At 42.9% G+C, this 25,649-nt stretch overlaps 1 protein-coding gene across 1 annotated transcript in view; it reads left to right on the top strand.

Annotated features, from left to right (window-relative positions):
- Nucleotides 1-25,649, top strand: part of PTDSS2 (phosphatidylserine synthase 2) — a 322,237-nt gene that overhangs the window by 239,672 nt on the left and 56,916 nt on the right. Inside the window, exon 10 of the mRNA XM_030201130.1 lies at nt 15,850-15,995. Coding sequence (XP_030056990.1) covers nt 15,850-15,995 — 146 coding nt within the window. The remainder of the gene's footprint in view (nt 1-15,849; nt 15,996-25,649) is intronic.

The raw sequence follows: 25,649 nt of genomic DNA, 5'->3' as shown, positions 1-25,649 counted from the left end.
CCAGGTATTATTCATTTCTTGAGGGGTGTTTATCACAGCCTCCAAGACAGGCAGTTTGTCCTACCTGGAACTTGAATTGGATGCTCAAAGTTCTTCAAAAGGCTCCCTTTTGAACTGATTAAGAGACGTTAAAAGACCTCAGTCTAAAGGTTGTTTTATTACCTCGGCACAGAATTGTATATTGCAAGTATTACTTCGGCAACGCAGGTATCAGAGCTTCAGGCCCTTTCTTGCAGAGAGCCAGTTCTTCATTTCTTGAAGGTCTGGTGTCACCATTCTGGCAGTTACTTTTTTTTTTTTTTTTTTTTTTTACTAAATGTGGAATTAGCTTTTCATTTAAACCAGCCTGTTTTCATTCCTACTTTTTTCAGGGAGGACTGCATGTCAAATTACAGTTCTTTGAGATTCCTAGATGTGTGTTGAACTCTCCTCAGGTATTTAGAGGTGTCCAGATGCTTCAGGTCCTTGGACCATCTTTTTATCCTTTATGCTGGCCCTAGGAAAGGCATGCGGGCTTTTTAAATCTATGGCAACTCATTGGGTGAAAAAATGCATCTCTTTGGCTTACATTTTGGTGGGCAAGCAACCTCCTGTCAGACTTGAGGCTCACTCCAAGAGGTCACTCACTACTTCTGTGGTAGAGACTCTGCTCATTTTCATTGAGGAAATTTGCAGATCTGCCACTTGGTTTTCAGTTTACACGTTTGCAAGACACTATCATCCGAGCTAGTTGGTCAGGCAGGAACCCTCATTTATTATTTTTTATTTATTTATTTATTTATTCATTTCAATGTATATACAAGCATAATATCTTGATTACAGATAAAGACGATTTAGTATCTTGGTAAATTTCTTAAAGATACATCAAAAAAGAAAAGAAAGGAAAAATTATATTAACAAGAAGATCATTTCTCGTCTATGGTCCACAATATTGGGGAGAGTTATCACAATTTTCAGGAAAATAATTCAATTTTGAAGACAACTTCAAAATCTAACAAATGGAGGCTGATTTAAGCGTACCAAGCAATATACATTATTTATGGGGTTGAAGTTATTAATGTTCCTGATAATGGAGGTTGTAAGTCTTTCAGCTTTGTCTGCAAGAAAGAGGTTAATTGATTAGCCTCAAAAAATACATATTTAATTGAATTAAGTTTTATCACGCACTTGCAGGGAAAGTTCAGCCAAAACATAGCTCCAAGTTGTATTGCCTTAGATCTCAGTTTCAGAAATTCCTGTCTTTTCTTTTGGGTATTTCTTGAGACATCCGGATACATTCTGATATTACAGCCTAGGAAATCAGGTCTCTTATTCAGGAAAAATTGTTTGAGTATCCAGTCTCTGTCCGGTTGGAGTATGAAAATCACTTTAAGCGTTGCAGTTGTTAAACCCTCATTGTCTCCTTCAATAATCTGAGTCAAATTTAAGTCCAGTGGTTGAGCTTTAACCTCCTCACTTTGTAGAGAATCTTTCTTGCGAAACGGTTCTATATAGAAAATCTTTGAAATAGGTGGATGTGTTTTTTCTGGGATTTTTAAAGCTTCTATTAAATATTGCTTGAAAGTTATCAATGGGGAAATAGCAACTTGCTTAGGAAAGTTTATCAGTCTGATGGCATTTGAACGTTGGTAGTTCTCTAGTACTTCAATCCTATTTTGAAGATACATATTCTCTTTAATTAAATTTATTTGTATTTGTTGAGAATTTTTAATTGCAAAAGAGTTAGTTTCAACTTCCTTGCCCACAGATTTTAACTTCATGTCCATTTCAGTTATCCTTTCATTATCTAACGTGAATTTCTTATTTAACTGAGTGAACTGTTGAGTAAATGAGGCTTCTAAGCCTACAAGCGCTTCCCAAATATTATCCAACGTTATTTGTTGAGGTTTGTCAGGTAAAAACGACTTACTTGAGAAATCAGTTATGTGGGTTGTAGGCAGAGCTGATTGACCTCCCACTGCTCCAAGTTCTTCCACAGGAACAACTTCTCCTCTCTTCACTTCTGCGATCTCCACAGAAGGATTCCTCGGCTTCTCAGGCGTCGACTCAGGGCCCGTGCCAGAAAACCCCGTCGCGACTTGCGCACCAAGGGGACTCTGGTCCGAAATCGACGTCGTAGCCGGCATGGGAGGAGGAAGCCTCATTTCGGGGCTGAAAGATATCTCATGTTCAAGCTGAGGGAACGGGAGACCTCTCCCTAATCCCTCAAGCAGCGAAGCAGTCCCCGTCGATGTGCCCGGTAAAAGGAAGTGATCCATCGTTCCGACTCTAGGTAAGGAAGGAGTAACAGGGCTTGCTCGCGCTTTACCTCTCCTTTTAGGCATATTATTTAAAGTTTCAAAGTAGTCAAAGGCAAAAATATTCAGGAGTAGAGCGGATAACAGCGGAGCTACCTTCCTTGCGTCTTACTCGGCCGCCATCTTGAAATCTCCCAGGAACCCTCATTTAGAGCCTGAGTTTACTCTATGGGAGGCTCCATTTCCCTCCCATCTTGAGGACTGTTTTTCTACATCCCCATTAGTCTAGATTCATCAGTTGGGGTGCAAAGGAAGGAAAAATTGTTTTTACCTACTCATTTTCTTTCCTTAAATCCCAATAACATCGGTCCAGAGCCTGCCCTGTATTCTTCAGTTGACTGTTGTATATATGCTTGCTCTTGAAGAGTTTCCTTTAGATTTCTTCATTTATAGACAATATATATAAAAAAAGAAAAAACAAAAGAAGACAGGACATTTGTTACTTGTTATTGGTCTGATATAGGCAGGAGATTTTCCTTTATACTGCTTCTACTGTATTACGCCTTATGTTCCACTGCTCTTTTATTGAAATATTGACAAGAGACTGCTGCACACAGGTTTTATGGCCGAGCTCTGCCTTTCTATTTCCTCCACCTGCTGGTAATGGGCATAACCCACAAGTCTGGACTCATCTGTTGGGATTTAAAGAGAGAAAATTAGTAGATAGGAAATAATTAACATAATAGCCATACTGGGTCAGACCAATTCACCATCTAGCCCAGTATCCTGTTTCCAACAGTGGCCAAACCATGTTGCAAGTACCTGTCAAAAAAACAATTAGTATCCACATTCCATGCTAACAATCCCAGGGCAAGCAGTGGCTTTCCCCATGACCATCTCAGTAGCAGATTATGGGCTTTTTCTCCAGGAACTTACCCAAACCTTTTTTTTTTTAAACCCAGATATGCTAACTGCAGTTACCGTATCCTCCAGCAGCGAGTTCCAGAGCTTAACTATTTGAGTGAAAAATTATTTCCTCCTATATTTCCATGTAATTTCATTGTGTCCCCTGGTCTTTGTACTTTTTGAAAGAGTGAAAAATCGATTTTTTTTTACCCATTCTACACCACTCAGGATTTTATAGACCTTAATCATATCCCCCCTTGGCCTTCTCTTTTCCAAGCTGAAGAACCCTAACTTATTTAGCCTTTCCTCATGCGGAAGGAGTTCCATCCCCTTTATCATTTTCATCACACTTCTTTGAACCTTTTCTAATTCTGCTATATCCTTTTTGAGATACAGGAACCAGAATTGAACACAGTACTCCTCCTTTACTCCTTGGAGAGTCTAGAGATAAGTTTCCTGAGTGCTGGCCAATTTAATATTCTTTGAAGAAGAAAAAGCCTTAATGTAGCCTATACCCAAACTGCCTCCTTGTTTCCTGTGCTGCTGTCAGATTGGGGCTTGGTCAGGGAATCTGTAGTAGTGGCAATTATGCCCCTCCCCCTTTTCTTCCACTTGTTTCCAGTGTAGAGAGCTGCACAGGAACGGGGTTTGAGGGAGCTGACTGGAATTTTCTTTTATGTACCATTAAATTCTTCCAGTGATGGGTGGGAGTGGGTTAAATTCTTGCGGGGACGGGTGGGGATGGGTTAAATTCTTACGGGGACGGGTTGGGATGGGTTATTTATTATTTATTTATTGCATTTGTATCCCACATTTTCTCACCTATTTGCAGGCTCAGTGTGGCTTACAATACATTGTGAATGATGGAAATACAATTTGTTACAATTCGATTATGGGTTACATTGTTAAGAGTTATGGGAGACAAAGTCAAAATATCATAGGGGAATAGAGCAATGGAATGTAATAATGGGAAAATGATAGGGCGATAGAACAAAAGCGAGAGAACATTCAGGTATAATAATTATATCTGTGGGTAGAGTTTTAAGTGTGGTGAAAATATGGGGGAAGAGAATGCCGAAGAGAGTGTATTGATGCATTTCTATTAGTGTGTATGGACTTCATATATTTTGATCCTTGCGATATGTTTTATCAAAGAGATGAGTCTTCAATAGTTTGCGGAAGTCGGTTAATTCGTAGATCGTTTTAGGTTGCGTGGTAGTGTATTCCAGAATTGCGTGCTCATATAAGAGAAGGTTGATGCGTGCAGTACTTTGTATTTTATGCCTTTGCAGTTAGGGAAGTGGAGATTGAGGAAAGTTCGGGATGATCTTTTAGCGTTTCTGGGTGGCAGGTCTATTAAATCAGACATGTATGCAGGCGCTTCACCGTAAATGATTTTGTGAACTAAGGTGCATACTTTAAAAGTGATACGTTTCTTGAGTGGGAGCCAGTGTAGTTTCTCACGTAAGGGTTTTGCACTTTCATATTTTGGTTTTCCAAAGATGAGTCTGGCTGCTGTATTCTGGGCTGTTTGAAGTTTCCTCAGTATTTGCTCTTTGCAGCCTGCGAATAGTGAATTGCAGTAGTCCAGATGACTGAGTATGAGTGATTGCATTAGGCTGCGGAAGACAGATCTTGGAAAGAATGGTCTTATTCTTTTCAGTTTCCACATGGAGTAGAACATCTTTTTGGTTGTGTTGTTCGCGTGAGTCTCACGTGTTAGGTGGCGGTCAATAGTGACTCCAAGGATTTTTTGAGTTTCTGAGATTGGCATATTTAGTTTAGGTGTGTTAATAGCGATAAATTTCTTCGTGTTGTATTGGGAGGTAAGTATGAGGCATTGGGTTTTTTTCTGCGTTCAGTTTCAGTCGAAATGCATCTGCCCAGGTGTTCATGATGTGTAGACTTTGGTTGATTTCATTGGAGATTTCTTTAATGTCTTGTTTGAAAGGAATATATATCGTTACATCATCGGCGTATATGTATGGGTTAAGGTTATGTTTTGACAGAAGTTTTGCCAAGGGGATCATCATTAGGTTGAAAATAGTTGGTGAGAGAGGGGATCCTTGCGGTACTCCACATTCAGGTGTCCATGCAGCAGACGTGGTTGAGTTTGATGTGACCTGATATGAGCGTAAGGTTAGGAACCCCTTGAACCAGTTTAGGACATTGCCTCTGATGCCAAAATATTCAGGTATGTATAACAGGATTCCGTGGTCAACCATATCGAAGGCACTTGACATGTCAAATTGTAAGAGGAGTATATTGGTGCTGGTTGCAATCATTTGTTTAAATTTGGTCATTAGGGTAATTAGTACTGTTTCTGTGCTGTGATTTGACCGGAATCCTGATTGGGCATCATGCAGTATTGAGAACTTGTTGAGATAGTTTGTGAGTTGTTTGGTTACCATCCCTTCGGTTATTTTGGTTATTAGTGGTATAGATGCTACTGGTCTGTAGTTAGTTATTTCGCTTGCGTTTTTCTTTGTGTCTTTGGGTATTGGGGTGAGTAGAATTTTTCCTTTTTCCTTTGGGAAAAGTCTGTTTTGTAGCATGAAGTTCACGTGGTTCGTTAGGTCTATTATGAACTGTTGAGGAGCTGATTTCATGAGGTTGTTTGGGCAGGTATCTAGTTTGCATTGGGATTTGGCGAATCTTTTGAGTGTTTTAGAGATGAGGTCTTCTGATAGTAATTTGAATTCGGTCCAGGTCCTGTCTGCTGAATGTATTCTGTCTTCTGGGTCTAGACAGTTTAGGAGTGTGGCGTATTCAATAGGGCTGGCGGGTATTTTAAGTTGTAATTGTATAATTTTCTCTTTGAAGTATTTCGCGAAGTCGTCGACTCCTGGTGTTTCTTTGCTGTTGTTTGTAACTGGTGTGGTGTCTAGCAATTTATTTACAAGGTAGAAGAGTTTGTGTGTGTCTTTGTAATTTGGTCCAATCATTGTTTTGTAGTGCAGTCTTTTAGTCTGTTTTATGGTATATTTGTATTTTCTCCGAAGTAACTTCCAGGCATTCAGTGTGTGTTCATCTTTCTTTTTGTTCCATGCGCGTTCTAGTTTTCTGACTTGTGTTTTGAGTTCTTTCAGCTCTTTGGTGAACCATGGATTTGATTTTTTCCTATGTGATGTTCTGGTTTGGATTGGGGCAATTGTGCCTATTGTTGTCTTACATATATCGTCCCATTCTTGGAGGAATTGAATGGTGTCTGCATTTGTTGCCCATTCGTTTTGGTAGACCTGTTGCCAGAATGTTGTGGGGTCTATTTTTCCTCTCGTGGTATATGTTGTTCGTTCATGTTTGTTGGCTGCGTTTCTGTGTATTTTTCGCCAGTGGAGGGAGACGTATGCTTTATGGTGGTCTGTCCATGGTGTGGGTGTCCATCTTGTGTCTGTAAGTAGGAGAGTTGAGTCTGGGTCGAATTTGTGTGTAATGATGTCTAGTGTGTGTCCTTTTACGTGTGTTGGTTGAGTGTTAGGTGCGTGTAGATCCCAGAGTTTTAAGAATTCTTTGCATTCTTGTGTGCCTGTTGAGGTGTCATCTTCAAGGTGTAGGTTGATATCTCCTATTATGAGGATGTTTGAGGCAGAGACACGTGTTCGAGATGAAGTCCATGAGTTGCGTTTGGGAGTCTTTCCATTTTCCTGGTGGTCTGTAGAATAGGATTGCGTTGAGGTGTCCTTGTAGGTTCGGATGATTGATTCTTGTCGAGGCGATTTCGAGTTGTGGTGAGGTGGATTCATCAGTGGTTGTGATGGTGAACTCGGATTTGTAAATTATGGCTATTCTGCCACCTCTTTTTCCGTTTCTTGTCCAGTGGGTGATTTTGTATTCTGGTGGGCATGTCTCTATGATGGCGGGATCTGTAGGGCCGTGGAACCATGTTTCCGTGATGAATAGAAGGTCTAGATTCTCTGTGGTAATCCAGTCTAGTATGTCTACTGAGTTGCTCACTGCTGATCTAGCGTTGATGTATCCTATTCGGATTGAGCGGTATGGTTCTGTAGGGAGGTTAGATGTGTTTATTTTTATTAGTTGTCTGTTTCCTCAGAGGTTAAATTTGTTTTTTTTTTTCTCTTTCTGTTGGTGGTGTTCGTATGTGGAGATTTTTCCTTTTGGTTGGTTGTGTTTTTGGTTTGGTGAGTTGTTTGTAAGTTGTACATAAAGTTGGTGTATTGTGGTTGGGTTGTTGTTGATGTTGGGGGTGGTCCATGCGTGGTGGATTATGGGAATGAGATTATAATCAGTAGCTTATTAGTGTTCATGTTGGATTTTTGTTGACTGTGTTCGTGTGACTGTTGGGTAGTGTTGGTGATATCAGTAGTTTTTGTGGGCAGTGTTCGTGGGAGTGTTGGGCAGTGTTGGTGAGGTCAGTAGTGCATCAACAGTTTTTACAATTGGTCCGTAACAGTAGTTGGATCAACAAAGTATGGCATTGAGTCATTCCGTGTCAAGTGGACCAATTTTAAAGGTCGTCCCCACCTCACCATCTCAGATTTTGATGAAATTTGGTACATAGTTTCTTTATGATAAAAAACTAAGCTGTGCAAAATTTTAGTTCAAAAGACTACAAATTGGAGGTTCTAGGGGACCTCAAGTAAAGGGTTGCAAAATGTCGCCTGAGCAAAAATGACATTTTGGGCCAACTTCCAGAAGCTGTAAAACTGGAAGTTTTAGTAGTACAAGGGGGATATTTGGAGAACCTGCACTACTTTTAGGGCTTAATGAACTGGCAAAACCCCATGTTCCTAGTCCTCTTACTTTTTGAATGGTTTAGGCTCAAACTTTGCCAAGAAAATGGCAAAAATCAATTTACAGCGATGTTGAGGCTGCTGTAGTTTCTAAACTAGTTGGCCTTTCAGGTTGATTTTTGGTAGGTGTACTACATGCATGGCTGTAATGAGGCATTCCAATTTGCAGCACTTTCCTTCAAGTGGTTGAAAATTTATAAGCGTTCAAAGTTGGTATAAAAAGCATTTTTGCCCATTTTGGGCTATCTTTGATGCCCTTGATCTCCAGTGGGACAGCTTCAATATTCTTTCTTTTATCACCATTAGAAAGAGCAGATTTCCTTCTATCAGAATATGTAGTTTTCAATTTGGAGTCTCTCCATATAAGGATTGCAAAAAAAGTGTTTTTTGGCCAGTATTGTTGAATGATAGATGAAACGGATATAGGGCCCATCGATGTTTCTAATTGCTGTATAAGTCACTCAGTTGCTTTTAGCATGCGTTGGTCCATGGTGGCTATGCCACTACCAATTCAATAGGAAGTGGCAACCTCATCGCCAAGAGGTCACGCCCGCTAGCCAGGCAAGTCCAGCCACTTGGCACAGGTTCCCAAGCCTGAAGGTGGGCATCTTACTTGAGGTTCCCAAGCCTCATTTGGTTGTCTTTGCCTAGTTTCTCAAGCCTAATGGGGGTGACTTAATGGTTCCCAAGTAAAACCTCAGTGCTGAAGTGACAAGAATTTTTCACTGATAAGTTTCACTGCTGTTTCTGGAAATGTATACTGTCGTCCAAGTGCTGTAGTTGCTAGTACTGGAAGAACTGCTAGAATATGCTGTTCAGAAATCCAACAAGAATCTCTTCTGCTAGGCCAATGAAATGATCGTGCAGGCCCGCATGGATGCATAAAGTTGACCAAGGCATCATGTTCTTCAAATGATGTGTCACAGACATCGCCAATCCACCATTTGTTGTCATAAACACAGGCAACATACTGCCCAGGCTGAAGTTGAGACACATTTATGCCAGGTACACTCACTGGGTCATCTGACTGACAAAGTTTGATAACAAATGAGGAGGAATCATTTGACACTCTACTGACTGAAATTTGGTTCAAGTCAATGGGATTAAACTGGTGATTTTCACGAGTTCCAGCAACTGTGGAAGCTTTACTGAATCTTTCCTCTTGTGCAGATCTTGAAGATTCAATTTCATCCTTGGAAACAAAAATGAACTTGATTTTATTTATTTTTTGATCACAAAATTCAAACAAGCCTTGTGCTGTGAGAATTTGGCTATTTTTAGGTCGTTGCAAACTAGCCTGAGCAGCTAGTCGCTTTGTTGTACCACCTATGGCATCACATGATGACTTGCCATGGCTTGTGTCAAAGAAATTCCACTGTGCACTTATTCCAAATTCTGTTTGATGATAGCACGAGTTGGCAAAGTTTTTGAAGTTCTTGTATTGTGCAGCTGAGCCATCACTAAAGTACAGTGGGGGAAATAAGTATTTGATCCCTTGCTGATTTTGTAAGTTTGCCCACTGACAAAGACATGAGCAGCCCATAATTGAAGGGTAGGTTATTGGTAACAGTGAGAGATAGCACATCACAAATTAAATCCGGAAAATCACATTGTGGAAAGTATATGAATTTATTTGCATTCTGCAGAGGGAAATAAGTATTTGATCCCCCACCAACCAGTAAGAGATCTGGCCCCTACAGACCAGGTAGATGCTCCAAATCAACTCGTTACCTGCATGACAGACAGCTGTCGGCAATGGTCACCTGTATGAAAGACACCTGTCCACAGACTCAGTGAATCAGTCAGACTCTAACCTCTACAAAATGGCCAAGAGCAAGGAGCTGTCTAAGGATGTCAGGGACAAGATCATACACCTGCACAAGGCTGGAATGGGCTACAAAACCATCAGTAAGACGCTGGGCGAGAAGGAGACAACTGTTGGTGCCATAGTAAGAAAATGGAAGAAGTACAAAATGACTGTCAATCGACAAAGATCTGGGGCTCCACGCAAAATCTCACCTCGTGGGGTATCCTTGATCATGAGGAAGGTTAGAAATCAGCCTACAACTACAAGGGGGGAACTTGTCAATGATCTCAAGGCAGCTGGGACCACTGTCACCACGAAAACCATTGGTAACACATTACGACATAACGGATTGCAATCCTGCAGTGCCCGCAAGGTCCCCCTGCTCCGGAAGGTACATGTGACGGCCCGTCTGAAGTTTGCCAGTGAACACCTGGATGATGCCGAGAGTGATTGGGAGAAGGTGCTGTGGTCAGATGAGACAAAAATTGAGCTCTTTGGCATGAACTCAACTCGCCGTGTTTGGAGGAAGAGAAATGCTGCCTATGACCCAAAGAACACCGTCCCCACTGTCAAGCATGGAGGTGGAAATGTTATGTTTTGGGGGTGTTTCTCTGCTAAGGGCACAGGACTACTTCACCGCATCAATGGGAGAATGGATGGGGCCATGTACCGTACAATTCTGAGTGACAACCTCCTTCCCTCCGCCAGGGCCTTAAAAATGGGTCGTGGCTGGGTCTTCCAGCACGACAATGACCCAAAACATACAGCCAAGGCAACAAAGGAGTGGCTCAGGAAGAAGCACATTAGGGTCATGGAGTGGCCTAGCCAGTCACCAGACCTTAATCCCATTGAAAACTTATGGAGGGAGCTGAAGCTGCGAGTTGCCAAGCGACAGCCCAGAACTCTTAATGATTTAGAGATGATCTGCAAAGAGGAGTGGACCAAAATTCCTCCTGACATGTGTGCAAACCTCATCATCAACTACAGAAGACGTCTGACCGCTGTGCTTGCCAACAAGGGTTTTGCCACCAAGTATTAGGTCTTGTTTGCCAGAGGGATTAAATACTTATTTCCCTCTGCAGAATGCAAATAAATTCATATACTTTCCACAATGTGATTTTCCGGATTTAATTTGTAATGTGCTATCTCTCACTGTTACCAATAACCTACCCTTCAATTATGGGCTGCTCATGTCTTTGTCAGTGGGCAAACTTACAAAATCAGCAAGGGATCAAATACTTATTTCCCCCACTGTATGTTACATATTTTATTTCTCCAATTTTGCTTTTCAAGAACGCGATTAATTTTTCCAAGAATGCATGTACAGCAACTGCATCATGCCGCAAGCTGTCACTTATTATGCAAACACTTATGCACTGAATTTCACTTGAAGCATCACGGAAGTACACAACAAATGGATGCAGTGTAGCTTGACTGTTTTCCCAGTGGAAACCTTGAACAGCATCTTGGACAATAAAGGAGTAGTTTTCAGCAAAGTCCAAGAGAACAACAATTTCACAAGGATTTAGGTTTTCTTTAACAGTTTTTAAGTATTGTGTCTGATGTTTGGAAATGTAATGGTGAATTGACAGGTTTGAAACTTTCAATGCAAGCTCAGATACAAAATCATCAACATACATCTGTTTGGTCTCCAGTGTGGTGCGATCTGTATGAACCCACTGCTTAAACTCGATTGTTTCACCTGGGTCATCATCACTGAACACTTCTGTCAGGTAATTTTCAAGCACATCTTTACCTGGACATATTTCACACCTGTGAAGCATGCATTCTTTGCATTCCAAATTGCACACAGTTTTAGCCATCACAGTGCTTTGTAATCTTCGTTCAGCAGATGGCTTCCAGCAAGCATAAGCTTCACATTTTGATGCACACTGAATGCATACCAGATGAGCCAACAGTGACACACCATTTTGGCCTTAGCTCACAAAATTTGGAAAAACCCACTTCTGGCCCATTTCGAGTATGATATGCAACATACATTTCTTTTAGATTGCTAAGCAGCAAGCACTTTTGCATTTGAATTTTTTCAGTGCCAGTTCTGACAGAGACAAAATCTTTTTTCCCTGGGCACAGTCTACTGAATTCATCATCTTCAAAAAAGCCAAGAATTTTTTTTTCTGTTTCTTCTGGTAAAACTTTACCTTTCTTCTTGTCTGGTTTTGCCAGAATTCCACAAACTGATTTCAGATTTCTTGCTTTTTTAACCATTCTAGTTGAAACCATGAATTCTGAGGCAGTTCTTTCAATAGACCAGCTGTTTGGTGCTAAAGTTAGTATTTGCAGTTTTTCTGCATGATTTGCTGAAACTTGGACTTTGTTTTTCAACTAGTTTAGCAGGTCATCATAATCAGAACATTTGTCACATTTCTGACTGGTAGAAGGTTGAGTTTCAAACTCATTTAGGTCTAAGCCACCAGCAACTGCAAGATGATGACTCAAAGTATTTTGCACTCGCCTGATTTTGCGCTTGGTGTAGCCTCGTACATCACGCTTGCTGACTTTTTTGAACTTTAATGGAGAAATACCAAGAGATGTCAAACTTGTGTTCAACTTGCCAGAAATGTCACTGTGTTCATCATCTGCTGTTGTTGATGATGATAAAGAATCAGCAGCTCTGTTACTGACGTCTTTTCGACAAGATGGACATAGTTTCTGACCCGGCACAAATATTTTGCTTGTTAAGGCCTTTAGCTGGGCTGCTAGTGTGTCATCCAGCACTCTTAAGCCCCTTTTTGCATTATGACCACCTTTGGAAAATGGGTTACAGCAGGTTCTTTGCAAAAATTCAAACTTTTTCAACAGTAAGGATTCATGATGAAGGCAAATAGTTGATCCAGCATCGAAAAGTTGACCAGAACGCTCTTGTAACAACTTCTATTGATCAGGCAGAAGCTCTTCAATTAATTTCAAACCTTTATTTTTATTGTATGTCAGTAAATGACACTCTGATGTACTTGAACAGCCAACTGAGCAAAGTGGAAATTCATCTGATCTTTCTGGATCCATTGATGACCATTAGCATCAGTTCAACAAACGCATTTATTCTTGCAATCAGGTTTTCAATGGGTAAAATTTTACTTCAGTCTAAAGTGATTAATATCTTCATTTGTGGCATTTAATTCAATATAAATGAGCCTGTCGGTGCAGGTGCGAGTTTCTTCAACAAGAAGTATGTATACAATGGTTTCCACCCTGTTTTTTAGTTTACTTGAACACAGTTTTATAACATAATGTTTAAAGAAAACTTCTTTAGCCAGTTAGACTTGGCCAATTATGATTGGTGAACCCTGTTACAAGGCAGAATTGTTTGTTTCATTGCCCAATTGTATGCTTCTGGTACCTCCTGGCTTCTGAGTGTCTGTTGCTAGGCTTACTTTGATGCCTACAGTTCACTAAGAGGTCAAACTGTAGCAAGGGTGAAGAAACACCAGCAACAGACACTCAAGACGCCTTGCAACAGGGTCCACCAATCATAATTGGCCAAGTTGGTCATCCTAACTGCAGTTTTCTTTAAACCTGTTATGAAACCTGGCCTCATCCTTCCACATCCTAAAAAACATTCCTGTTTTTTAGTTTTCTTGAATACAGTTTTATAACATAATGTGTTCTTTATTTTAAAAAATTGGTGCTTTTTGAAAGAAGAATCACTTTTACTACACTTGTATCAAGGGTGTAGTGAAGAAATCACAGGCTGCTGCCCGCAAACATTTGAGGACATTTTTGCAATCCTTATATGAAGACACTCCAAAATGAAAACTACATATTCTGATAGAAGGAAATCTGCTCTTTCTAATAGTGCTAAAAGAAAGAATATTGAAGCTGTCCCACTGGAGATCAAGGGCATCAAAGATAGCCCAAAATGGGCAAAAATGCTTTTTATACCAACTTTGAACGCTTATAATTTTTCAACCACTTGAAGGAAAGTGCTGCAAATTGGAATGCCTCATTACAGCCGTGCATTTAGTATACCTACCAAAAATCAACCTGAAAGGCCAACTAGTTTAGAAACTACAGCAGCCTCAACATCACTGTAAATTGATTTTTGCCGTTTTTTTGGCAAAGTTTGAGCCTAAACCAAAAAGTTCAAAAAGTAAGAGGACTAGGAACATGGGGTTTTGCCAGTTCATTAAGCCCTAAAAGTAGTGCAGGTTCTCCAAATATCCCCCTTGTACTACTAAAACTTCCAGTTTTACAGCTTCTGGAAGTTGGCCCAAAATGTCATTTTTGCTCAGGCGACATTTTGCAACCCTTTACTTGAGGTCCCCTAGAACCTCCAATTTTTAGTCTTTTGAACTACAATTTTGCACATTTTAGTTTATTATCATAAAGAAACTATGTACCAAATTTCATCAAAATCTGAGATGGTGAGGTGGGGACCCCTGGTCCACTTGACACGGAATGACTCCATTGCGTAATATTAGCCGTGCCTAACCTGAGCTTAGCAAACATTTAAGAGATATTTGGGTTACTATGTTATGGAAGATCTAGCAAATAGTTGAGAGGCATTTAAATTGCAGTTTTAGATGCAATATTATGTGAGGCGTCCAGTCAGCAGTTAAGAGTATTACAAATCTTGCTTCAGTATAATGCTATAAAAACCTCTGGCAAGTATTTAAAGGCATTTCAAATTATAGATTTATAATAATACTTAGAGCATTATAGATTTTGCTTCAGGCTATGAGCAGCAATTAAGAGGCGTTTAGGTTACAGTTTTAAATCGAGAGAGATATACCACCCGTATGAAGTTAGTTCAGGCCTGGTCAGCAATGGTGCCGGGCTTATTGCTAATTTTTGCAAACATATTAATCATATAGTAAGAGTTTCTATGCATGCAATTTTTTCATAGGAGTACTTGTTACAATATTGCAGCAGACTGTTAATCAAAGAGTTAACCTGTGCAGGTTCAAAGTAATTGAAACTTTTAAAGAAAAGTCTTACATCCTCTCTGGAATACAGCAGACTGTGGCTGCGTGGGGTGGGGGGGGGGGGGTGGTTCGCGATCGGTCCCACGTTGAAGGTCCTCAATTCGGATATTACACTTTAGCAGTCGGTTACATTTTTGCGGGGATGGATGGGGATGGGTAAGCTTCCAGTGGGGACGGGTAAGATTCCAGCAGAGACGGGCGGGGATGGGTAAGATTTCTGTCCCCGTACAACTCTCTATTCCAGTGTGTCTAGGGATAAAAAGGAGATGATGAGCTGCTATGACTTACCTGGAGTGTTTCACATCAGCCAGTGTATGTAGTTTGGCTTGGGAGCAGGCAAGCATGCAGGTGTCAGCTGAGCAGGTGCAATCTGTAGAGATTTTAGCATCCAGCTAAAACAAAGGTGGAGATAGGGTTTCCAACTAGATCCAGATTTGCCCGACAGGATTGATCCTGTCCTAGGCTTTACCCTCTTGCATGTAGGGACTTGTGGTACTGATTTCCTCATTGGCTTCCCTAAGAAAAGTAAGGCTACAAGTCCCTGCATACATTGGTGATCAGCCCTGTTGGGTTAGGGTAGCTAAAGAGGTTTTCCAGATTGAGCAGTGGCCCTAGTGATGAGCATGGAGTAAAGACCTTTGATGTACAGTTGCAGTACGTTCTCTGTTGATTAAGAATTCAATAAGACTCGGGTACTTTTATGGTAGAAATGTAATCTAGTAACCCAGTAACATAGTAGATAATGTTAGAAAAACTGAACTGGCTATCTAGTTTGTGATGCAAAAGTATATTCTCTATAAATGTACAATTTCTGGATTCTTTAAGTCTTATATACTGCCAAAGTGAATAAAATATTTCTAGGTGGCTCACAATAGAAATTGACATTGCCAATGATGTTACCCCTATGTGTAATCTGCTTGCTTGTCTGTGTAGAATAATGGTCTGCAATTGATTATCACCCCACTTATCAATGTTAGAAATGTAATCATGCTTCCTTCCTTATAAGAGATTGACCTCAAGTTCATTCCCACTTATAAATGTTCAGTCATAGTCACTTTAATATGAATGTATTATCAATTGCTGTTGCTTATAGGCAAGCTTGTAATTTTGTAAAATAACATTTTGTATGTTTAGATCACCACTATGTCTTTCTGTATGGCCTTTTTAAGTTTAGTGAATGAAGATGTTTCCTTTATCTCTAGTTTTTATTGGCAGAATTGAATACTTTTTACCTAAAGTTTGTCCTCTGGATGCCACCAGAACACTACTTGGTCTTATTGCGACTTGTCTTTTTTGTTAACGTTGGAGGAGTGGCTATGAGAGAAATCTATGATTTCATGGATGATTCGTAAGTAAATGTGTCATGTTCGTTTTAGTAGATCATTTTGTATAAATCTGTTTTTATTCTAAGGTGTTTGCCTGGAAGATTTTGCATTCCAGAAAACACATGCTGCAAGGTATAGCCTTAAAGTATATAGATATGATTCATCACTGGAAAGACTTTCTGACTTTGGTCCAGATACAGCTACTGTTCTGCTATTTTTTGAACTTCAACTATGGTGCACACCAAAGTCATGGTAGAGAGTGTTAAAGAAATAGGGCTTAACTTCTTAAAGTTAAGGAATCTTGGATTGTTGGAGTATTTTGAAGGTACAGACATTTTACACCAGCTCAGGATCAGATGTGTTAGCAAGTCTCATGCATATTTTATTAAATACACATATAATTTGTAACTTAGCCCAAACTCCTTCCCTGAGCACATTACTCTACAAATATATGCCTGCTTGCACCACGCATAACAGAGGCCTTATGCGCCCATAAATTAGTTTTTTATGCATGATAGATTTACCCTTCATAAGCAATTAAAGTAGTTTTCAAATCAGAAATCTGCATATAGTCGGTACACCAAGCCTTCGACTTGGGACTTCTCTGGTCATCTACTGTCCAGCTCTGACTTCTACTAATATTAGGATTAAAATTTTTTGTTCTAGATCTAAAGTACTGGTAAATTATAAATTTCAAAGAGGTCCAAAATGCTGCAATCCAGATATGTCACAAACAGAAAGCAGCAATAATGAGCCAGTGATACTTTAAAACATCTTTAATAAATCCAGAACAACCTTATAGTCAGCGGAATTGCTAGATGGAGATTACTTTTCCATTAGCCCGACTTGTTTCAGCTACTGCCTGCTTCAGGAGCAAATTTTTTAGAGAGTAAAATGGACAAATATTCCACCTAAAAGTAAACGCAAATAAAGGGATATAAAAATTATGTACAAAATAAAACTCCAAGAGAGACGCACAGCATCCTACAAAAGGTCCCCAGAAAATATATGTGAAATAATTTTACCTAGGCTGCTGCCTATAATGCCTCATAAGGTTGTACTCGCAGGGATCTTCACTACACAGCATGAAACTGAAAAATTATACAAGCAATAAAAATTATTAATCCTATTAATACTATTCAAAAAATATCATGCAGGCAAATTTAGATACCACAGCAGCAAAAAAAACAATTACAAAGGTTCCTTTAAACAAAATTGAGAGGGGAACAAAGTATTGGTAAAATATAACCATTGGGATACCCTCAAGGCTTGGTAAAGAAAGTACACATATTAACTCGTTTAAACACTAGTCAATAATGAGCTATCCAAACTCATGTGTTTCACAAGGAGAAAATCCCTCAGAAACCTTTTGGATTTGCACAACTCCTAGGTTTACAATGGCAGGACTCTTATGCCGTTGTTAAGTTTCTATCATTAGGAAAAAACTCCTTATTACTCTATGCTTTTTTATGTATACATGTGGTCTTTTAACTCAATTCAACATTAAAAGCATTTATATTTGCTTCTTATGTTCAAGTCAGACTCTATATATCTGCGCCAGATAAAGAAACAACAGCATTTCCGATGGGGCCGCTGTTTCACCCGTGTGGCTTCTTCAGTAAAGTGCACTGTTTAATTTGGTTTATAGATGTCTGCAAAAACAAAAGGTTGATTACAAAACACATGGTTAGCTGAGCTATCTTTATCTAACTCTGGTTCACTCACTTTCAGTTGTTAAACTTCAAACAAAAATGGCACCGCGTCACACGCTGGCTTCTCCCTTTAAATAGGCTACGCCGAACAGCTGATCTTAAAGCAACATGCCTGTTTAATGCCTGCTTTGTGATCTTAAAATAAATTAATAGAATACATGCCGGTCTATTTTGCTATTTAAACCGTCTGGTTCTAACGTGTTCAATTTGAAAGTCCATTTTGCCTCCCTCCGTTGTAGCAGCAATTTTTTATTGCCTCCTGTCTGATTTTTATCTTCTATTTTGTCCAGGCATTAAACATTTTTTAAGGCACTCTCCATTGCACTGCATATCACGGAAAATACTTGGTAGCAGCAGAAGAATATGAAGCCAACAGCTGTTTCATCACAACATCGAATATAAGTAGTAATCTTACCACTGATCTGTTTTGGCAGCATTTTTATGCACGATATTTTCTCATCAATTACTTTTACTTCACCACTGCAGGTAGGGAGGAGGTATTGGTGCAATGATGGCTGGTTGGGCATGACTCACAATAATACTGCCAGTCAGTTTGCATGTGGCATACCCAGTTACTGAGCACTACTAGCATAATTAAGACAAAAAAAAGAGAGTAAAAACTCATTGAATGGTCTGTGGATTACATCATTTATTAAATTTTAACTACCAGATCTTTGACCATTCTTCTAATTTTTTGAGATCTGTTCTTATGGTTTCTACAATCCTCTGGGCTATCTTCGTGTCATCCACAAAAAGACAAACTTTTCATTCCAGCCCTTCAGCAATGTCTCGCACAAATATATTAAACAGAATTGGCCCCAGCACTGACCCCCTAGGCACTCCACCTTCCTTTCCTCCGAGTGGGTTCCATTACAACCACCCAAGTACAGCCTTCTCAGCCTATTCATGAATCTTCTGTGATGGACCAAATCAAGGGCTTTGCTGAAATCCAAGTAAATTACATTTAGTGCGTGTCCTTTATCAAGTTCTTTGGTCACCCAGTTGAAATCGATTAGGATTTTCCTTTGGTAAAGCCATGTTGCCTCAGATTCTGTAACCTGTTGGCTTCTAGAAAGTTAACTATGTTTTTCTTCAGCAGTGACTCCGTTATTTTTCCTACCACTGATATGAGGCTTTCTCCGAGGACAAGCAGGTTGCTTGTTCTCACATGTGGGTGACGTCCACAGCAGCCCCAGGTCTGGAAAATCTTCCTAGTAACAAAGCTTGCTAGAGCCTTCAAGTGCGCGGGTGTGCGCACCGCGCGGCCATCTTCCCGCCCATCGCGCAAGAGTCCCGCTTCTGTCTTCTTTTTTTCCGCGGTCAAGAGCGGCTGTTTTACGGCGGTTCTGTTGCCTCAGGAGAAGAAGAGCCTTCACTTCATCTACTTTTTTCCCGATTTTCTTCATCTTCGTTCGTGTGCAGCTCGCGTTTGAGCTGTTCCGTCTTTAAAAAAAAATTTTTTCCTTTATTTCTTAGTTTATCCCTAATTACGTTTCCTTTCGTTTGCGTGTGCGGCCTATTTGGTTGCCCATACGGTTTTTCCCCTTTTTGTGCCCTTCTTTTGGCACCATCGCGAGTTTAGATTTCACCGCCGCTATTTTTCCGTTGACATCAAGGATCGCCAGCGGCTTCAAGAAGTGCACTCGGTGCAACCAGGCAATCTCAGGCACCGACCCTCACACGTGGTGTATCCAATGCCTTGGGGTCGAACATCACCCCGACGCGTTAAGTTGTGTCTTAGCCTTAAAAAGCAGACACAGGCATCGAGACAAGTGCAACGGGGGACATCTGTTTGGAACTTTGCCCGGTACTTCGACATCGACAGCAGTACCGAGGTCGGCGGCGGTGTCGATGTCGGCACCGGAGAGTGCATCGACCTCAGGAGCGCAGGTACTGGCTGTCCAGAGACCATCTCACGCCGGCAGCAGTGAGCCATCGAGTGGGTCTCCACCTGCCTCGAGGGCTCCTGTGATGCAGGCCCATCGGGACTGACCCCTTTCGGACCCGACCCCCAGGAGGCGTGTGGATTCCACGTCCTCGTCGGTACTGAGGGGTACCTGTGACGTGTCTTGAGCGAAAGCGAAGAAGCACCGTCATTGGTCCCCTTCTCGTCACGGTACAGAGAGCTCTGGGGCGTCGAGGGATTCGGCACCCGTGAAGCGTTGATGCCGGGAGGACTGCTTATCCTCCATACAAGAGGTGTCGATGCGCCGGTCTCCGGGCAGCCCGGTATCGCGTCCTCGGCAGATTCTGGCTTCGACTCCTGCACCGATCCCACAGCCTTTCTCGACAGACACTCTTGACGAGCACTTCAGAGCTATTCTTCCAGGGATCCTGGAAGGGCTGCTGCGACCGTCTGTTCCGGTACCAGGGGTGCTTGCGCCTACGATACCATCGATAGATGTGGCAGCTGGCTCCCCCGCCTGTGGTGAGGCCTCCGACGTCAGTGCCGCTTGCGGCCTCGGCTGCCACCCAAGTTGACTCCTTGTCAACATGGATGGATGGAGGGAGCTTCATCGCCACTGATACGGGAGTCGACTTCTTGACATCGCCATCGAGGACATAGCTCCTTGGCGTTGAGACGGGCTCGGCATCAGACTGCAGTCAGAGAACTCCTGTCCGATACCGAGGGAGAGGCCTCGTGGGAGGCAGAGGAAGACCCAAGATATTTCTCTTCTGAGGAGTCTTGTGGTCTTCCCTCTGACCCCACTGCTTCGCCAGAGAGAAAGCTTTCTCCCCCGGCGAGTTTATTTATTTTATTTATTTATTGCATTTGTATCCCACATTTTCCCACCTCTTTGCAGGCTCAATGTGGCTTACAATTACATCATGATTAGTAGAAACATATTAGAAAATAGACATTTAGTATTGCATAAGGATCTTGGGTAACGTGATAATGATAAAGCATGATAGTAGTATAATAAGCAAATATTGTAAGGCAATTCTAGATATATGTGTAAAGTTCACATTTGTTGATCTTTGTGGTATGCCTTCTTAAAGGGATGGGTCTTCAGTAGTTTGCGGAAGTTAGTTCATAGATCGCTTTCAAGTTGCGTGGCAGCGCTTCCAGAATTGTGTGCTCAAGTAGGAAAAGGTTGACACATGCGTTAGTTTGTATTTTAGCCCTTTACAGTTCGGGAAGTGAAGATTAAGGAATGTACGGGACAATTTTTTAGCGTTCCTGGGTGGTAGGTCTATCAGGTCTGACATGTAGGCTGGGGCATCTCCGTGAATGATTTTGTGAACCAGGGTACACATTTTGAACATGATGCGTTCTTTAAGTGGGAGCCAGTGTAGCTTTTCTCGTAGGGGTTTAGCACTTTCATATTTTGTTTTACCGTCTTTCTCGTCCTTTATGCGGGAAATGTCTACGGCCATTCCCTTCCCGGTGGTAACTAAGGATGAGCCCAGGGCCGCGATATTCAAGGTCTTGGACTATCTTTCGCCACCTAAGGAGTCATCCACCGTCCCTCTACATAATGTCCTCAAACAGACATTGTACAGGAACTGGATGAAACCATTATCTAATCCCATCATTCCTAAGAAGATTGAGTCCCAGTATTGGATTCACGGGGACCCAGAGTTGATGAAGTCTCAGTTGCCTCACGACTGCAGTTGTGGATTCTGCTCTCAAGAGAGCCAAAAGTACAAGAGATTTCGCCTTGGCGCCCCCGGGGCGAGAAGCTCGGACTTTGGACTTTTGGGAAGAAGGCCTACCAGTCCTCTATGCTCGTGTCCAAAATTCAGTCCTACCAGCTCCACACTAGCATCTACTTGCGGAATAATGTGAAGCAACTGGCAGACTTGGTCGATCAGCTCCCTTCGGAGCAGGCTAAGCCTTTTCAGGAGGTGGTCAGGCAGCTGAAGGCGTGTTGTAAATTCCTGTCCAGGGGTGCTTAAGACTCTTTTGATGTGGCATCCAGGGCCGCTGTGCAAGGTATAGTGATGCGCAGACTCTCGTGGCTGCGTGCTTCTGACCTGGAAAATCGAGTCCAGCAGCGGCTTGCGGATGTTCCTTGCTGGGGGGATAATACTTTTGGCGAGAAGGTCGAGCAGGTGGTAGAGCAGCTCCACCAGCGGGAAACTGCACTCGACAAACTTTCCCACCGGGCGCCTTCAGCATCTTCCTCATCAGATAGGCGTTTTTATGGGGAAAGGAGGATTGCTCCCTATACTTATCATAAGCGTAGGTACAATCCACCTTCCTGTCAGCCTGCTCAGGCTCAACCCCAGCACGCTCGTTCACATCAACAGCGTGCGCCTCGACATGTCCCTGCAGCTCCCCAGCAAAAGCAAGGGACGGGCTTTTGACTGGCTCCAGGCGAGCATAGCTGCAATCAAAGTGTCCGTGCCAGATGATCTACCGGTCGGGGGGAGGTTAGCATTTTTTCACCAAAGGTGAACTCTTTTAATCTCCAATCGGTAGGTTCTTCAAATAGTCCGGCGGGGATACTCCCTCAATTTGATCTCCAAACCTCCAAATTGCCCACCGGGCACTCAGTCCTTCAGCTTCCAGCACAGGCAGATACTTGCAGAGGAACTCACCGCTCTTCTCAGCGCCAATGCGGTCGAGCCCGTGCCACCGGGGCAAGAAGGGATGGGATGCTATTCCAGGTACTTCCTTGTGCAAAAGAAAACAGGGGGGATGCGTCCCATCCTACACCTAAGGGCCCTGAACAAATATCTGATTCGAGAAAAGTTCAGGATGCTTTCCCTGGGCACCCTTCTTCCCATGATTCAGAAAAACGACTGGCTATGCTCCCTGGACTTAAAGGATGTTTATACACACATCCCGATACTGCCAGCTCAAAGGCAATATCTTCGATTCCGTCTGGGAACACAGCACTTTCAGTATTGCGTACTGCCCTTTGGGCTCACCTCTGCGCCCTGGGTGTTCACCAAATGCCTGGCGGTCGTTGCAATGTCGCTACGCAGGCTGGGAGTGCATGTGTTCCCTTATCTCGACGATTGGCTGCTGAAGAACACCTCTGAAGCAGGAGCTCTACAGTCCATGTCATAAATTACCCAAAGTCCCACCTTCTTCCGGTTCAGAGACTAGAGGTCATAGGAGCTGGACTTGCAGATGGCTCATGCCTAACTCCCCGAAGCGAGGGCAGACAATCTTCCTTGGCCAGAGCGTCTCAGCAGATCACAGCTCGGCAGATCTTGAGGCTTCTGGGCCATATGGCCTCCACAGTTCATGTTACTCCCATGGCCCGTCTTCACATGAGATCAGCTCAATGGACCCTAGCTTCCCAGTGGTATCAAGCTGCAGGGGATCTAGAGGATGCAATCCAGTTGTCCACCGCTTTTCACAACTCCCTGATATGGTGGGCAATTCGATCCAATTTGACCTTGGAACGTCCTTTTCAAATTCCTCAGCCGCAAAAAGTGCTGACTACGGATGCACCTCTCCTGGGGTGGGGAGCCCATGTCGATGGGCTTCACACTCAAGGACTTTGGTCCCTCCAGGAAACAGGTCTTCAGATCAATCTTCTGGAGTTGCAAGCGGTCTGAATGCTCTAAAGGCTTTCAGAGATCGGCTGTCCAATCAAATCATTCAAATTCGGACAGACAATCAGGTTGCCATGTATTACTTCAACAAGCACAGGGGCACCGGATCTCGCCCCCTGTGTCAGGAAGCCGTCCAGATGTGGCTTTGGGCTCGCCGTCACGGCATGTTTCTCCAGGCCACGTATCTGGCAGGCGTAAACAACAGTCTGGCTGACAGGTTAACATAGTAACATAGTAGATGACGGCAGAAAAAGACCTGCAAGGTCCATCCAGTCTGCCCAACAAGATTAACTCATATGTGCTAGTTTTTTGTGTATACCTTACCTTGATTTGTACCTGTCTCTTTCAGGGCACAGACCGTATAAGTCCGGCCAGTACTATCCCCGCCTCCCAACCACCAGCCCCGCCTCCCACCACCGGCTCTGGCACAGACTGTATAAGTCTACCCAGCACTATCCCCGCCTCCCAACCACCAGCCCTGGAACAGACCTACTACTACTACTCCGTATAAATCTGCCCAGCACTAGCCCCGCCTCCCAACCGTCTCTGCCACCCATTCAAGGCTAAGCTCCTGAGGATCTCTTCCTTCTGAACAGGATTCCTTTATGTTTATCCCACGCATGTTTGAATTCCTGCAACTTCACGAGTGGTCACTGAACATGGCAGTAGTCCTCAAGATCTTCCAAGCGTGGGGCACCCCCTCGGTGGATCTTTTTGCCACTCAGATCAATCACAAGGTCCCTCACTTCTGTTCCAGACTTCAGGCCCAAGACAGACTAGCATCGGATGCTTTTCTCCTTCATTGGGGGAAAGGCCTTCTGTATGCATATTCTCCCATACCTCTCTGGTGAGGAAGACTTTGCTGAAACTCAGGCAAGCCCATGGAATCAGAATCTCCTTTCTGGCCGCGTCAGATTTGGTTCCCTCTTCTTCTGGAGTTATCCTCCGAAGAACCATGGAGATTGGAGTGTTTTCCAACCCTCATCACTCAGAACGAGGGGGCGCTTCTGCATCCCAACCTCCAGTCTCTGGCTCTCACAGCCTGGATGTTGAGGGCATAGACTTCGCCTCCTTGGGTGAAGGGTGTCTCCCAAGTCTTGCTTGCTTCCAGAAAAGATTCCACTAAGAGGTGTTACTCTTTTAAGTGGAGGAGGTTTGCCGTCTGGTGTGATAGCAAGGCCCAAGATCCTCGTTCTTGTCCTACACAGACCCTGCTTGAATACCTTCTACACTTATCAGAGTCTGGTCTCAAGGCCAACTCCGTAAGGGTTCACCTTAGTGCTATTAATGCTTATCATTATCGTGTAGAGGGTAAGCCTATCTTTGGACAGCCTTTAGTTGTTCGATTCATGAGAGGTTTGCTTTTGTCAAAGCCCCCTGTCAAACCTTCACCGGTGTCATGGGATCTCAACGTCGTTCTCACCCAGCTGATGAACCCTCCTTTTGAGCCACTGGATTCCTGCCATCTGAAGTATTTGACCTGGAAGGTCATTGTCACGTCTGTGGTCGTGACCCCTCTCAGACTTACCTTATTTCTGGGGGTCAGCTTCTGAGCTGGTTTCTGTCTGAATTTTCTGGGTTTCTGTCCTTTCTGTGTGCTGGCTGCTTCCAGCATGGCTCTAATTATTCCACTATACTGCACCTGTGTGTGTTGCCTGAGTTAGCTCTGCCTCTGTGTGCTGGCTGCTTCCAGCATGGCTCTGATTGCTCCTCTGTGCTGCACCTGGGTATGCTGAGTCTCTCTGTGCTTCAGTAGACTTTCTGCCTGCTTCTTGGTTTGTGCTCCTCTCGCCCTCTGGTGGCCAGAACCGGTGGCTGCCATAGACTGTCTTGCTGTCCCTACCCGTTCCAGACTTTAGCCCGGTCCGGTTCATCCAGGCTGCCAGACTTGTCTCTCTTGTTTGTGCCTGGACAGCACCCGTAGCTGCTTAGAGATTGCTGCAACTTGAGCCTCAGGTGTTGATGGGCTTTATTAATCACCTAGAGACTTCTGTGTGTGCCTTTGCATCGTCTAAGGTCCCTGGTATGTTAGAGTGCTCTGTGCACTTCAGCCTAGTCCAGTTCTAGTCTGAGTTTCTTGCTTGTGTCTAGTTAGCTTGTGTATAGCTTATTCTAATTAGCTTGTGTGTAGCTTATTCTAGTGAGTCTGTGTGTAGCTAGTTTTGGTTCTATTGCTTTTCCTAGTCTTGTCTCTGGTTTGTATTCCTGTCTTGGGTTTCTCTTAGTGGCTGCTTGGCAGCTTTCAGTATTGCTCTGCTTCCTGCCTGTATTTCTAAGCTACTGGAGCTCCAGCCATAGCCCTGCTCCCTGCCTGTATTTCTAAGCTACTGGAGCTTCAGCCATTGTCCTGTTCTCTGCCTGTATTTCTCAGCTACTGAAGCTCCAGCCATAGCCCTGCTCCCTGCCTGTATTTCTAAGCTACTGGAGCTTCAGCCATATGCCTGTATTTCT

This window comes from Microcaecilia unicolor, chromosome 4, assembly GCF_901765095.1.
Source record: "Microcaecilia unicolor chromosome 4, aMicUni1.1, whole genome shotgun sequence".
Classification (NCBI taxonomy): Eukaryota; Metazoa; Chordata; class Amphibia; order Gymnophiona; family Siphonopidae; genus Microcaecilia; species Microcaecilia unicolor.
This window is presented reverse-complemented; position numbering and strand designations above follow the sequence as displayed.